The 16,308-nt window shown below is 47.7% G+C and overlaps 1 protein-coding gene across 8 annotated transcripts in view; it reads left to right on the top strand.

Annotated features, from left to right (window-relative positions):
- Positions 1-16,308, top strand: part of EPHA5 (EPH receptor A5) — a 264,632-nt gene that overhangs the window by 223,832 nt on the left and 24,492 nt on the right. For all 8 annotated transcript variants that reach the window (XM_082194742.1, XM_082194741.1, XM_082194746.1 and 5 more), the window contains 2 exons: positions 6,697-6,882; positions 13,114-13,175. In XM_082194742.1, coding sequence (XP_082050868.1) covers positions 6,697-6,882; positions 13,114-13,175 — 248 coding nt within the window. The remainder of the gene's footprint in view (positions 1-6,696; positions 6,883-13,113; positions 13,176-16,308) is intronic.

Here is a 16,308-nt window from a genome sequence, read left to right as displayed (position 1 = left end):
GAGAACGCCAGCAGGGAAACGACGACGTCTGGCTGGAGACAGAGGCACTGGGGCCCAGCCAGACGAATCAGTGAAGCAGTCCCCAGAGATCTTGCAACCCACAGACCCCCTCCCACCCAAGCCAGTAGTGCAGCTCACCGCATCACTCCAGCTACCCAATGGCATCACAATAGACGTGCCACTTTCTGTGGACTCTGGAAGTAATGCAGACTTTATAGCGCAGGATTTTGTGGAGCAGCACGCTATACAGCTACTGCCTGCCACTCTGCCCCTACAAGTCGTCACAGTGGATGGCAGAGAGTTGCTGGGGGGGCAGGTGGTGAAGCAGACGCCGCCAATGGTGATGCGACTTGGTAACCACAGGGAAGTCATCAGTTTTAATGTCACCCGACTGTCGGACACGCCCATTGTTTTGGGCATGAGTTGGCTGGACAGGCACAGTCCGACGCTGGCTTGGTACCAGCGACAACTGATCTTCGGTTCTTCTTATTGTGCAGAACACTGCATCCTGCCCAGGCAGGAGGGAGAGGAGGAGGAATCACAGCTGCAGTTGGGAACGCTGCAAGCGGTTCCCCACAAATACGCAGACTTTCTGGAGGTCTTCTGCGAGAAGGAAGCGGACAAGCTACCCGCTCACCGGCCATATGACTGCAAGATTGACCTCCTACCAGGGGCGACGCTGCCGAAAGGGAAGCTGTATTCCATGTCTGAGGACGAACTACAGGAACACAATTTGGAGCGCGGTTTCACCCGGGAGTCCAAGGCAGTGGGGGGCAGTCCTGTTTTCTTCGTGAAGAAGAAAGACACGCCCCAAAAAAGACTTGTAGTTGATTTTCGCATCTTAAACAAGATGACCAAGCCTCTGATTTCCCCATGCCCAGGATCGACGACCTCCTAGCGATGGTGCGCAAGGGACGCGTGTTCACCAAGTTGGACCTGCGAGGGGCGTACAACCTCATCCGCATGCGGGAGGGCGATGAGTGGAAGACAGCCATGTTCACGCCTCTGGGCACCTACGAATACAGAGTTATGCCGTTTGGATTGCAAAATGGTTCCCACTGTTTTCAAGCTTTCATGCATCACGTGTTAGCGGGGCTCCTCTACAAGAAGTGCGTCTGCTTCCTGGATGACATCCTGATATTCTCTGAATCGCAGCAAGCGCACGACCAAGACGTTCGGGAGGTGCTGAAGAGGCTGCAGCAGCATAGACTGTACGCCAAGCTGGAGAAGTGCCAGTTCGACACGACGGAGGTGGATTTCCTGGGATACAAGTTGTCGGACAAGGGGCTAGCCATGGACAGCGCCAAGGTTCGCGCGGTATTGGATTGGAAGAGCCCGCGCAACCGGAAGGAGGTCCAGCAGTTTGTGGGCTTTCCCAACTTCTATCGCAAATTTATCAAGGGGTCCGCGATGCAGACGGCGGCCATTACGGACACGCTCAGCTCCAAGAAAAAGAAGTTCATCTGGACGGAGCAGGCGGAGCAGTCCTTTCAAGCGCTCAAGCGTCTCTTCGCGTCAGAAGAGCAGCTGCTGCATATCGACCCCAGCAGACCGATGCGGGTAGAGACGGACGCGTCCGACAGAGCCGTGGGAGCTGTCCTGCTGCAGCGAGACCCGCAGGGGGTCTGGAGGCCGGGAGCGTTCTACTCCAGAAAGCTCAGCAAGTCGGAGCAGAACTACACCATCTGGGACAGGGAGTTGCTGGCCATTCATGCAGCGTTCAAGGCGTGGAGGCATTTCCTGATTGGCGCCAAGCACACAGTGCAAGTCTGCACGGACCACAAGAATCTGGAGCACTGGCGCATGGCGCAGTTCCTGAACCAGAGGCAGATACGTTGGGCAGAGTTCTTTGCGGACTTCGACTTCCGAATAGAGTACGTCCCAGGTGAAACCAACGTCATGGCGTATGCACTGTCCCGAAAACCGCAATACCTCGAAGAGGCGACGCCAGCGGCGGCCATGCACATCTTCGCGCCAACAGCGTGGGCGTGCGCTTCAGCTACAGTAGACCTGGATGCGGTGCGGCGTGCGTTGCAGGACGACTCATTCGCGCAAGCGAAGATGGCCGAGGTGCACAGGGGCACGGCGAAGAGCGACGAGTTCCAGATACGAGACGGCTTGCTCATACGTAAAGGGGCTATCTACGTGCCGGGAGACGAACTTCGCGCCAAGGTACTGCAACAGTTGCACGACGCACCCACGGCCGGACACTTTGGCACAGAAAAAATGGTGGAATTGGTCGCAAGGGACTTCTGGTGGCCCAGACTGAGAGGGGAGGTCGCGGACTACGTCGCGAGGTGCGACACCTGCCAGAGGGCCAAGCCGGTGCACAAACCGCCGGCGGGACTGCTGGAACCGCTGCAAACGCCGTTTGAACCGTGGGAGAGGGTGGCCCTGGACTTTGTCACGGATCTACCCAGCTCGAGAGGCAAGACAGCTGTACTAGTGGTGGTGGACTTGTTCACCAAGATGGCACATTTCATTCCGTGTGCGAAGGTGGCCACGGCGGAACAAACCGCCAAACTGTTCATAGATCACGTGTTCAAAGTGCACGGTCTGCCGCGGTCTATACTGTCCGACCGTGGGCGCCAGTTCATCTCGAATTTCTGGCAGCGGCTGATGGGTTTTCTAAACGTCAAGATCAACCTGGCGTCAGCAAGACACCCGCAGACCAACGGGCAAGCGGAGAGGGTCAATGCCATCATGCAGCAGTACCTGAGATGCTATGCCAATCAACAGCCTGCGACGTGGGTGGATTACCTGCCACTCGCCGAGTTTGCCTACAACAACACGAAGCACGTGTCCACAGGGGTGACGCCGTTCTTCGCCAACAATGGGAGGAATCCCAGAACCTTCCCGGGACTGGAGAGAGTGGGGGAAGGGGAACCGCAGACGGCGGACGCCTTCGCGTCAGAGTTGCAGGAGGTCCACGATCAACTCCGACGGCAGCTGGAGCTAGCTAAGCACGCATACAAGGTGCAAGCTGACAAGCACAGGTGGGTTGGCGAAGAGATCCGAGTGGGAGACTGGGTCTGGTTGGCAGCCCACGCAGTACCGACCAGATCGTTAGCTAAGAAGAAGTTGGGGCACAAGCAACTCGGTCCCTACCAAGTCGAAGCACAGATCAACCCAGTGGCTTTCCGGCTGGCGCTTCCGGAGGGCTCCAGAATGCATCCGGTGTTCCACAGGTCGGTGCTCACTCCCTACAGGGCACCTCACAGATTCCAGGAGCCAGGAACGGCACCGAGTCCGTTCCGGGAGAGGACCGAGCAGGGGGGAGCGCCACAGGAGGATCCCATCAACGAGGTCACGGAGATTTTGGACTCCAGATAGGGGGAAGAGGGAGTAGAATACCTCCTAGCCAGAGAGGGCACCTAGGCCAGTGCCAATAGCTGGGTGCACGACTACGCCTTGGAGGAACCTCTGCTCAAGGACAAATTTCATGCCCTTTTCCCACACAGACCCATGCCAGCCGGCTTCTTCGACGACTGGTTTTTCACCCCCACGCTTTCATCCAGCACGTTCCACGGGTTCGACTCGGACGGGGAACCCGCACTGGGCACTCGTTCCCCGGAAGGGTCACCGGCGGGTTCGGCATCGGACACCTCGTATTGGTGGGACGATCGACCGGAGGAGCAGTGGCGCAGGAAGTGGCTGGAGATGCCAGGTCGAGCGACCGACGGAGAGACTGACATGGACGTGTTCGGGGAGGATCTTGGGTTCGAGCACGGCGGCACAGAAATGGAAGCGGAGCAGATCAACGTTGACGAACACGAGGAGGAAGAATCGGAGGTCTTCAGTTGGCGGCCAGCCACGGGGAGCGAACTGTATCCGGCATTCACCCCCGTGACTATGGAGCACCCAGCACCCACACCTGAAAGCGGGGAGGGGGGAAGGGGGGCTTCGAGGGGGGGATGGATGTCAGGGGTTCAGGAGCAGAGACGCAGGAAAGGGAGGAAACAGAGAGCGAGGGGGAGGAATACGAAGGAAGGATGAGTGGGGATGACGACCCGAGATCCCCGAGCCTTTCCAGTGAGTCCGAGGATTCCCAGAAAGGAGCGCCAGTAGTCAGAGCAAGGAGGGAAAGCAGGGGGACACCCCAGGAAGAAGGGGTCAGAGGGGAATCAGAGAGCAGCAGCTGGAAGTCGGGACCAACGTGCCCAGCTGGGAGCAGCGGGGAGAAAGGGGACCAGACATCGGGTTCCGGAGGCTTTCAGCAGGAGGGAGGGCATGAGTCAGGAGTAGTCACGCCCACCTCAGGGAGCGACGAAACGGTCAAGAGGAAGGTAGAGAGTTGGGCGCGCGCGCCAAGTTCAAATGCAGCGGAAGCTGGCGCAGTAAGCAGCCCGGAGAGGGAGCCAGGTCCCAAAGCCCGCCGCAAGGAGGCAGAAGGGTCAGGGGGGTCCGCGTCAGAAGAGAGTAGGAAAGAAGAGACCCCGGGGGGCAGAAGGACCCAGAGACGGAAGGAAAGGCGCAGGAGGTGGAGCAAGGCTAGGGTATTAAGTTGGTGTGCAAGAGGCGGAGACTCAGACGGGTCTTCGCCGGTCTAGCGTAGAAGACGTAGGGCTGCACGCTGCAGTTCGGAAATGAAACCTGTAACTCAATAAAGACTCTTATAAAGTGAACGCTGGCTAGCGTGGTCCTATGTGAGCTGGGACTTGGTAGCAGCTCTGACAGGTACGTTCTAGCGTGCATTGATAAGCTATAAGGAGGAAAACTAGGATAAACTGCCCATGTGTGACAGCTTGTGCAAAGTCCGGTAATAAGAAAAGCAAGCAAACGGGCACACAGTGGGTCACTAATGCATTGGCTCTGCTACAGGAAGAAGAGCAGGGAGTGTGGAATCTCAAAATCTTGAGGGTGGCGCAGATGGAGAAAATGCCTTATGCATCCCTATGCATTCCAGTGGACTTGCGCAGGAAAACTGACCGCCAGATGGTGCCTATTTATACTGCTTGTGGGGTGTGTGGGGTGTTAAGGAAGGGGTAGTGCCTCTGGTGGGGGCGACATATCATACTCTTTCTGGGGTAGTTTGTCCACCTTTGGTCCCCTCAGCTCTCACCAGTGGCTCAATAGGAGTATAGCATCTAGATCAAGGGAAGTAATAGTGCCACTGTATTCAGACTTCACCTGGAGTACTGTGTCCAGTTCTGGGCACCACAGTTCAAGAAGGACACTGACAAACTGGAACGTGTCCAGAGGCGGGCAACCAAAATGGTCAAAGGCCTGGAAACGATGCCTTATGAGGAACGGCTAAGGGAGCTGGGCATGTTTAGCCTGGAGAAGAGGAGGTTAAGGGGTGATATGATAGCCATGTTCAAATATATAAAAGGATGTCACATAGAGGAGGGAGAAAGGTTGTTTTCTGCTGCTCCAGAGAAGCGGACATGGAGCAATGGATCCAAACTACAAGAAAGAAGATTCCACCTAAACATTAGGAAGAACTTCCTGACAGTAAGAGCTGTTTGACAGTGGAATTTGCTGCCAAGGAGTGTGGTGGAGTCTCCTACTTTGGAGGTCTTTAAGCAGAGGCTTGACAACCATATGTCAGGAGTGCTCTGATGGTGTTTCCTGCTTGGCAGGGGGTTGGACTCGATGGCCCTTGTGGTCTCTTCCAACTCTATGATTCTATGATTCTTTAAAAGATGTCAGCATGCAATTGCGGCCACACCCCAGGAACGTCTTCAACTGGCCACCTAAACGAGGTGAGGGCAGCTGAATGGATCTCAAACTCTTGGTGAGTTAAGGCAAAGACAGGCTGTAGCAGATTGAGCGGATGAGACCAGTAGTGGGTCCAGCAGTCAAGAAGGCGGTTTCTGCACATGCTGTAGCGGGAATCACATTTCTGTCTTGGTAACTAGAAGGGAAAGTGAGTGGGTTAGAGGGATACAAGGCAGGGGAGGGAATTATGTGGCAGGCAAAGTGGGAATGTGATACGAGGGGGATTCTCCCATTGGGTCAGTTTGAAATCTCATCTGAAGAAGAACGCCTAAGTGAGATAGGGATTGCCAACTTTCAAAGCTTGCATTTCCAAGCATGGAAGTTGTCAGGATGCTTGGTTCCCGGCTGGTTGCCCAGGAAAGTATAAAGACAAGGAAAAGTTTTTTACCATCCTTTTTTATTTCAGTCCTTACAGAGAGAGGCTATAGAACCCAGCCTCTTGGATAATGGTGTTGTCCCAAGTGAATCTCCACCCCATCTATCCCATTTCCTCACCCATCACTTCTACAGGTGCCGCTAACAGCCCTCTGTCTTTGAGCTCTTTGCTCTCCTACTTTTAAGGCTCGCCGGGTTCTGGGAGATGGAGAGTCTGGGATGCTTTCTAATGATGTGTCAGCCAGCTGTTCGGGCTCTCCCTGCTATAAATCTATATTGTCTTCCTCTTCCTCCTCTCTGGAAGGGTCAGGCTGTGGAGGCGGTCTCCACCATTCCTCCTCTGCCCAGTTCCTGACAGAAGTATGAGTTTCACTGGCATCCCTATAAAAATGCAGGCTGAAAGTTTAGGCTCAAGTAATTGAGATGAATGTGGGTGAGAAGAAGAATGTTCTCCATCACATGCGTTGGGAACAATGAATTCAAACAATTGGTCGTACTGGGTTAACCAACCTCTTCATTGGTTATGCATTGTGTGATCCTTACACGAGAATGGTCAGATAATAACTGGGAATGCTAACTTGGGGTTTGTTTTGTTCACAGGTGAATTTGGCGAAGTATGTAGCGGGCGATTGAAACCACCCGGAAAGCGTGAGTTACCAGTAGCCATTAAAACCTTGAAAGTGGGCTACACAGAGAAGCAGAGGCGAGATTTCCTGGGAGAAGCCAGCATCATGGGGCAATTTGACCATCCCAATATAATTCACCTAGAAGGCGTCGTCACAAAGAGTATGTACCTGCTGCCAATGAGTTATAATTTGCTTATAAATGTCTTTTTGGCTTATGAAATGCCATTCAAGCCGCTATCTTGGTGTTCTCAATGTGCCTACCTGTGGCATCTGTGGGGAACACCGCCAGTGCTATTAAACCATTCGCATGGTCTCCTCAAGCACTTTTCTGAACCCCATTAATGCCAACGCAAATCTGTGAGACAAAAACTAACCAAACAAGGCTGGAACGCATCCAGGCACAATTCATTCTTTCTCCTTCGCTTTTCCTGCTCTGGCAGAGGCCATGATCCAGAAGTGGAGATTTTGCATGTGGTTCCCTTTTCCAAAGAGAACCCCCGTCCCTTAACAACTAAAGGTAACACAGGAAGCTATAAGAAACAGGGTGCCACCCAAAATGGCCACGCATTGTTGATTCTCTCACCTTTACCACAATGCACAATTTCCCCAGTGTTTCGATACTATTATGCAAGACTCTTACTTTGCCCCTGATAACGCCAAGCAATGATGCGCAATGGTGGTGTCGGGTAGGTGCATAGCTGTCAAGGCATGAGTTGAATTGTACAAAACATTACCAGGGGCTGCGCACAGTGTTGTTGCTTTCAGCAGCAGACTGTGTGTTCCGTGCAACATGCCGTTCCGCCCTCACGTGTCCCATTTTATAACACAGCCTTGTCGATTCCGCCACCAGACCTTCATAAGGATGCCAAGGTCGCTGGTTCAGAAAGCCTGCCACTTGCTTTTAATTTTTCCCGTTGAAGCGCCTACTCATTTGTGTCCTTAGTTTTATGTTCCGTAATGCGATGCTAATTTATTCAGCAATTACTCTCAACCTGCAGCACACAGATAATGAAGCATAAGGTCAAAGAAATATGATTTCCTTGTGATTGAAACAGAAGCAGGGAGCCAGAAGCAGCACTCCTAGGGGGTCGTGTCATGATGAGGTGGCATCCTTTTCATAATGCTGCCTTTAAGGGCCCGAGATAAGGGAGCAGTGCTGTACGACTTGCCTGTGATCTGCTATTAAAACCGGGCGCATCATAAATGCCACTGCAGTCTGCAGAGATTTTATGATAAATGAGGAGAAGGCAGAGCCCTTCCCTTAAATTGCTCATTTGTGATGCCTGACCACATCAATTCGAAGCAAACCCATTCCGGTGCAAGGAAGTGCCATGGACTAATATTTCCCAACACTTGCCTATAAAACTACCTTTCCAGGATGGGAAATGTGGGCAACAATGATTGGCTTTAGCTTTTGGGGGGTAAGATCTCCACTTAAAAGGCTCATTGGGAAATTGGAATCACAAAGAATACAGTCAAACCTTGGTTCCCAAATGCCTCCATTTTGGAACGTTTCAGCTCCCAAATGCCGCAAACCCGGAAGCAAGTGTGCCAGTTTTCGAATGTTTTTCAGAAGCCGAACGTCCGACGCAGCTTCCAATTGAGTGTAGGACATTAACTTATGGTCTCTGTGTGTGGTTTGGGAGCTGCACGGCCAGGGAAAAAACAATGCTGTCCAGGGTTGTAAAGACTGCGGAGAGAATAATTGGGTGCACTCTTCCCACCTTGGATCAAATCCATGCTTCCAGGTGCCATAAGAAAGCTGTAGAGAGAGCGCAGGATAGTGCGCAGCCCGGGAATTATTTCTTTCAGCTTCTGCCTTCTGTAAGAAGGTACAGGGTTATAAAGACTAGGACTAGCTGCCTGAGAAACAGTTTCTACCCAAATGCGATTTTGGTTTTAAACGCATTGTAAGGAGTCTGTATGGGAGTATATTGTATTTAAAAATGGGGTATCAGAGTTTTTAGGGGGCTAACCAGGTTGGGATAGCTGGGATAGCAGGCTTGTTGGGTTTTGAATGTCTTATGTAGATTTTTCAATTTCGTTGTTCTGTATGGGGCAATGATAATAAAGATTATTGCATCATATCATATCGTATCGTATCGTATCGTATCGTATCGTATCGTATTGTAAGCTGAATGCACTTCCGGAATGGATTACATTTGACAACCAATGTTTGACTATAGAGACTATACCTGTCCTCTATGTTCATGGAGGTCCAAAGCGTAGGTATTGCCACACTACAATCATCATCATCATCATCATCATCTGGCTGGGTTTTCCCAGCTACTACAGCCCAGTTCCTACGTGATACCGACAGACCTACTGATGAGTTGGTTCCCACCTCGGACCCTCACTAGCAGAACATAGTGACCAGTTCAGTTTATAAAGGGAGAGGCAATTCTTTTATTCATAAGAAACAATCCCCTTGTGTCCTTAGCAGCCACACTCACATCCCAGCTTTTTCTCCAGGGTCCCTGTGGGAATAAAATGGGGGAGGAGAGATGTTCGGCTCCTAGAAGAAAGGACAGGATGCAAATGTTCATTTAAAACCTTTTGAAAAGAATCAGCAATTACTTTTCGTCTGCACTTTTGTCTGCTAGGTAATGAAAATTGATTTAAGCAGAAAGCTGTATGTGTTCTACCAGCATTTCATTGAATTTATAAGGTCAGGAGCAAGTCACGCTCATTATTGCTGTGTCACTCGAGCATTTACGTATAAAAACGGAGTGTAGGCTATATATAATTACCTTTAAAACAACTCGGTCATGAAATTAGTCTAATGGGGTTGGGAAAACATTGCTACTGTTGTCAACAATGAGGTAATAAAAGTCTTTATTGTGTGTTACCGTGATTGAGCATCTTAACTTTTTTTTTATACTTGAGGTGATTCACGCAAATGTATTCATGCATTTGCTAGCGATACATATATTCAGCATTACAGAAGGGAATTTGCAAACATCCCGTCCCAGGGTGGGGGGATTAGCCAGGTTCCTAATGTGCAATGCTAGCGTACAACCAGGTGCAAATATGTACCAGTACTGAGGTGTTGATCTGGGCCTCCCTGAAATTTCGGACATAATTGTAGATGAAGACATGCATCCCCATTCATCACACAAGTAGGGCTGTGTACAGGCTATGTCTTTAAAGCACATTTGAAGCACCTTATACCCACTCAAAGAATTATGAGGTACAGTGGTGCCTCGCAAGACGAAAAGAATCTGTTCTGTGATTCTCTTCGTCTAGCGGTTTTTTCGTCTTGCGAAGCAAGCCCATTGACGGATTAGCGGATTAGCGGATTAGCGCTATTAGCGGCTTTTAGCGGCTTATCGGCTGATCGGATCAGCTGATAAGCGGCTTAGCGGCTTAGAAAAGGGGGGGGAGGAAAAAACCCCCGCAGGAACTTGCAAGACATTGTTGTCTTGCGAAGCAAGCCCATAGGAAATTCGTTTTGCGAAGCACCTCCAAAACGGAAAACTCTTTCGTCTAGCGAGTTTTCCGTCTTGCGAGGCATTCGTCTTGTGGGGCACCACTGTAGTTTGTTGAATTGTAACTTCGTGGGGTGTAAACTACATACCCAGAATTCATTGGGAGGGAGAACATGATTTGGATGTATTTTAAAGGTACAATAAGTACACAGCCTAGAGTTTGGTTTGCATCTCTATGAGGAAAGGTAAGTCTCCAGCTTACACGAACATACACTGCTTGAGTATGGCGGGGGTGACAGAGGGACCTCAAAGCTTATTTTAAAGCTATGTTTTATTATTACATTTTTGTATTGCATTAGATTGTTATATATAAGGTGTACATTCTTTATTTTTTCAGCTTGTAAACCGCCTTGAATATTGTAAGATAGAAAGCCGGTATACAAATTAAAAGTGATGATGGGTGATGAAAGTGGTTTACAAAAAAAGATAAGAGAATAAAATCAAGAAAAATCTACAGACATACTTTAAAACAGGCAAAAGTTAAAATACTGAAACAGATTAAATGATCTCCACTTTCTAAGCCTCTTGTCTAAATAAGAACGTTTTTAGCCGTTGCTGAAACGAGTACAGTGAAGATGCCTGCTTGATATCAATAGACAGGGAGTTTGAAAGTGTAGGCACTGCCACACTAAACAATAGTGTTTCGCCTCAGGTAGAGAGGAGGATGACGCAGATGCCCAGTTCCTTCTCCTCTTCGGAGACCGCTGGATTCTTCTCTGTCCATGCAGTCACATGGGTCTTCCTTCTTATGTGGGTTCATAATTCAGCCAGGGTTGGTACCACTTTTATCTACCAGCTCTTCGGTGTTGGAGATATACGTGCAGCCACTTCAATTTGCATGAAAGTGGCAGCTCTGAAAGGTGCACAGCACCAAAAACCAACACCGGAGAGCTGCCACAAACGTGCAAGCTGGGGCAGTCCTTCTTTGTAGACCCCAATGTAGAGGTGCTGAATTGTACAATCTCATCCTGGTGTATGATTCACCGGGGGCTTAGCTACACCAGAGATAACTGCCTGAGTGAGAACGTCTCCTAAATGCCTGAGCAAGGCCAGTGCTTTGCTGTATCCCAGATACGAACTTTGATCCCATTTATCTTGCTTGATAGCCTTCAGAGCATCTAGCCAACCATTCTTGTCGTTTCCTACACCCAATGGCTTCTAGAGTATTTATGTCCAAATGAGATATTCCTGAGCAGTGCCGGATTTACGTATAAGCTAAACAAGCTATAGCTTAGGGCCCCACTCTCTTGGGGGCCCGCAATAAATTTCATGGGGGGAAAAACTGGATGTACCTTTCCAAAATATAAGATAAAATAAAAATAAAATAAAACCTAAATACAGCAACAGTGTTTTGTGTTGTGTAGGCTCCTATGATGTAAGTAATGGGCCCCACCTGCTAGCCCACTCCCTAAAATATCACTGGTTTGCTCATTTCTATATATAGTGTACCTACATTCTGCATGTGCAAATGGCTTTCGATACCTATTAGGTCCATAAATTACCATATAGCATATATTCAACACAAAAGACAGCGACAATTTGTTGTTGACAAAGGACAGCTGGACATATAAAGGGACCCATTACCTTCAGGAGCTTAGGGACTCATCAAACCTAAATCTGGCCCTGTTCCTGAGATCAGCATGTAGAAGAAGCCACAAAATAAGGCAGAGTCTTCAGCTAGGGTCTATGTTGTTTACCAGCAAATTCTGACTTGGCACTTCCCATGGCTCAGAGAACAGTGTGTTGCATTTGAGAAACGTCTTTGTTTGTATTTAAACACATTGCCTGTAACTTTCATTGGATCGCCATGTAGTACTTCGTTGTACATGTTGTACTTTGAGATGGAAAATTAAAGGTCCTTGCCAATTTTCCCACCCTACTTAATTATGGTGAATTGCATATTCTCCCAGGTTCAGCTTTTATAAGGATTTTATCTCTTCATATTTAAGCGTCTAATTTACATTGAAAGCTCACTAAATCACTAGTTTTCAGCAGCATGAATAAAGGTGGACTCTACGATCGAAAATGGCTACATAAATTCTCTGAGAATAAACCTTGATCGTGAGAACAAACCTTGGCTATACCTCAGGGTTAGCAAGGAGAGAGCTTAACCACAAGCTCAGATCTAGATGGCACACTAACTGAGCCAAAACTTTGCTTAGTTTGCACAGGATGTGAATAAGCAAAGTGACTATGACTATATGATTCCAGGGCTGGATCAAAGAAGCATTTCAATTTAAAGCATTGTAAATTTAAACAGGGACGTGGATGGCGCTGTGGGTTAAACCACAGAGCCTAGGACTTGCCGATCAGAAGTTCGGCAGTTTGAATCCCCGCGACAGGGTGAGCTCCCGTTGCTCAGTCCCTGCTCCTGTCAACCTAGCAGTTCGAAAGCACGTCAAAGTGCAAGTAGATAAATAGGGTGGGAAGGTAAACGGCGTTTCCATGCGCTGCTCTGGTTCGCCAGAAGCGGCTTAGTCATGCTGGCCACATGACCCGGAAGCTGTACGACGGCTCTCTCGGCCAATAAAGCGAGATGAGCGCCGCAACCCCAGAGTCAGCCACAACTGGACCTAATGGTCAGGGGTCCCTTTACCCTTTACTAAATTTAAACAGGGAAAACAGGTAGAGAAAAACGGGGCTCCACTTCGCCATCTGGTGGCATGATGTTATATGGCACATACAACACATATAAATTGCTTTTTCTTTACCAGTCTAGCTGAGACCCAGGAGTGCACATGTTCACACAATCCCAGTATGCCTTGGTTTGCTCATTTTGTCATAATATATATAGTAACCATCCAAAGTTGAAAACTTACTGACTTGTTTGCGAAAATGCACAATTTACTGTAGAGTGTTCCATGACTTACAGCGCTGAAAGGGTTTTGATCTTCTTCATCTAGGTAAGCCAGTCATGATTGTAACCGAATACATGGAAAATGGATCTTTGGATACATTTTTAAAGGTAAGACTTAAAATGTGTATCAGCATCAAATCACCCCCATGCCGCTTTAAGACAGTACAGTGGTACCCCAGGTTACATTCGCTTCAGGTTACAGACTCCGCTAACCCAGAAATAGTGCTTCAGGTTAAGAACTTTACTTCAGGATGAGAACAGAAATCGTGTTCCAGCGGCGCAGCAGCAGCAGGAGGCCCCATTAGCTAAAGTGGTGCTTCAGGTTAAGAACAGTTTCAGGTTATGAACAGACCTCCGAAACGAATTAAGTACTTAACCCGAGGTACCACTGTACTTGTGCTTTGAAGAAAAGTAAGAATGATTTCCTTTTAGAAACAATTCTTGACAGGATGTTGTTGTTGTTGTTGTTGTTGTTGTTGTTAATTCAGTTTATATACCACTCTTTATCTAAAGATCCCAGGGTGGTGTACAACATTAAGAATGTAATTTACACAGCATAATAATAAAAGCATAATACGCCGCATAATAATTAAATGTAATCATCTTCAACAAATAAATAAACTTCTATACACCAGAGCCTTTTTTATCCTTTGCAAGAACCTGGAGAGAAATTCACTGTGAAGAATATATTCTGCCATGCTTTTTGGATGTTGCTATTCTTGCTCGTATCTTTTCATTCCAATATTTGCTTCCCAAAATATTTTGGTGGCAATAAGTGTTGGTTGCTTGTCCCACACTTGCACATTTTACACGTGAAAAGTCTGTTCTTCTTTTCCAGTGGGGTGGGAGAGATAATTTTCAAATGCAAAATGTCGGTTAGTCTTCTTTCAAGCTTTGGCGATTACGGTCATTCTTACTGGTGAAGCCTTTGAAAGGTTTCCATTTTCCATTTGCCGCTTGCTATAGAAGGTCTTTCATCGCTTTAGGATGGTTTGCATGGAAAGGGGGGCAGAGCATCAGAAACCTCAAAACCCCGCAGGTCAAAGTTTTTTGTGCTTGTGCTGTGTACTTCAGACATTGCTGATTCCTAAGGGAAGTCAATAGGTGTGATGCATGAGCGTCGTAACAAGCAAGTAATGTGGGTGGTGCTGTGGTCTAAACCACTGAGCCTCTTGGGCTTGCCGATCAGAAGGTTGTCGGTTCGAATCCCCACAACAGGGTGAGCTCCCATTGCTCTGTGCCAGCTTCTTCCAACCTAGCAGTTCGAAAGCACACCAGTGCAAGTAGATAAATAGGTACCACTCCAGTGGGAAGGTAAATGGCCTTTCTGCGCACTCTGGTTTCTGTCACAGTGTCCCATTGCCCCAGAAGCAGTTCAGTCATGCCGGCCACATGACGCAGAAAGCTTTCTGTGGACAAACACCGGCTCCCTCAGCCTGAAAGCAAGATGAGCGCTGCAACCGTATAGTTGCCTTTGACTGGACTTTACCCATCCAGGGGTCCTTTAACTTTTTTTTTGTAATACAAGCAGTTCTTGCACTCCTGTAAATGACTGTGCATGGCACCAGAATTGCCTTGGTAGCAATTTCTGTGCCAAACCAGGGCCTGGATCCTGATTGAAATAGATCCAGGGGGAAAACCCACATAGCCTAAATGCAAACTCAAACATAAATCCACCAGAAGCAACAGGAATTCAAATGTCCGGTTCAAGTGTCTGCCCATGTCATGGTGAGCTGCACCTCAGAAGTCTTTTGAAAGGCAAGGGGCCACCACCGAGAAAGCCCTCCCTGAAAATCTCATTCAGTGTGGCGATCACCTGCAGATCTTATTGGGTAGATTAGTATTCTTTTAGATATGTGGAGCTTATGTCATCCAGGGCATGACACTTTAAATTGAGCCAGGAAAACATAGGCAACTAGTGCATAGCTGTCAACTTTTCCCTTTTCTTGCGAGGAATCCTATTCGGAATAAGGGAATTTCCCTTAAAAAATGGGAAACGTTGACAGCTATGACTGGTGCATTGCCCTGAGACCCTTTGATGAAGGGCAGTGTATAAAATCAAACAATCAAATGGGAGAGGAGGTTTTTGGTTGTTGTCGCCTGCCTGTCCTGTTCTTTCCCCACCAAGACCCCCCTGGCACTTTCCTGACATATTTTGGGTGCAGACACTTCCCCCTTCTCCTAGGCATTTGATGGAATATGATCAAAGTTGTGTCAAGACTTTATTCTAGTCCCACTGGGTTTCTGATAAGTTTTTGCCTGCTTCTTTCTTTGTTTTTCTGTGGAGGGTGGTTCTGTTTTATGCTTTTTTTGGTATTGGTTTGTCAGAAATTTTGATGGCTGCTTTTAACAATTTTGTATTTTTTAAAACCTGATGCCCTGTGTTGAGCAGCTAATAAACTAATTAAATAGATGACATTTCTGCCCCGGAACCTTTGGGTAGAGATTAGATTATGAATACTTTTAATAAATAAACGTTAAATACAGCATGTTTAGACTTGCTTTTTACCCATGGGTAGGCAAACTAAGGCCCGGGGCTGGATCCAGCCCAATTACCTTCTAAATCTGGCTCGCGGACGGTCCGGGAATCAGCGTGTTTTACATGAGTAGAATGTGTGCTTTTATTTAAAGTGCATCTTTGGGTCATTTGGGCGGGATAGGAATGCGTTGTTGTTTTTTTCAAAATATATTCCAGCCCTCCACAAGGTCTGAGGGACAGTGGACCGGCCCCCTGCTGAAAAAGTTTGCTGACCCCTGCTTTTTACTTATTCTTTAAATTGACATTTTTTAATTTCAATATTTATACTCTGCTTTTCCATCCAAAATGATGCCCAAAGTGGCTAACAGTGATATATAAAAACACACACACACACACGCAAACAGTTTGAAAAATGACCTAACAATTTAAAAAAACGCTTCACTACCCTATAAATAAAAAATCGATTCAGTATCTAATGAGATAAATAACACTTTAGTTTACAAATGGTCTAACATTTGTTACTGTCTTTTATATCAACATTCAGTGTCTCTTTTCAGGGTGGTTTAAAGCTCCAATAATAAAACATATTTTTCTAAGATCAATTATAAAAAAACCTGTTACTCTACGTATAATATTTCTTTTAAAGAAGTATTTTATTGCTGTTTTATTATGCGTTATATTTTATTGCATTTTGTTGCTGCTGTTGGCGACTTCAGGTGCCATGCACTGGAAAACTGGGGGTACAAATTTAGGAAATAATTT

This window comes from Podarcis vaucheri (genome assembly GCF_965113315.1).
Source record: "Podarcis vaucheri genome assembly, chromosome: 13".
Lineage (NCBI taxonomy): Eukaryota > Metazoa > Chordata > Lepidosauria > Squamata > Lacertidae > Podarcis > Podarcis vaucheri.
The sequence above is the reverse complement of the archived record's forward strand: the minus strand, read 5'-3'. Positions and strand labels throughout refer to the sequence as shown.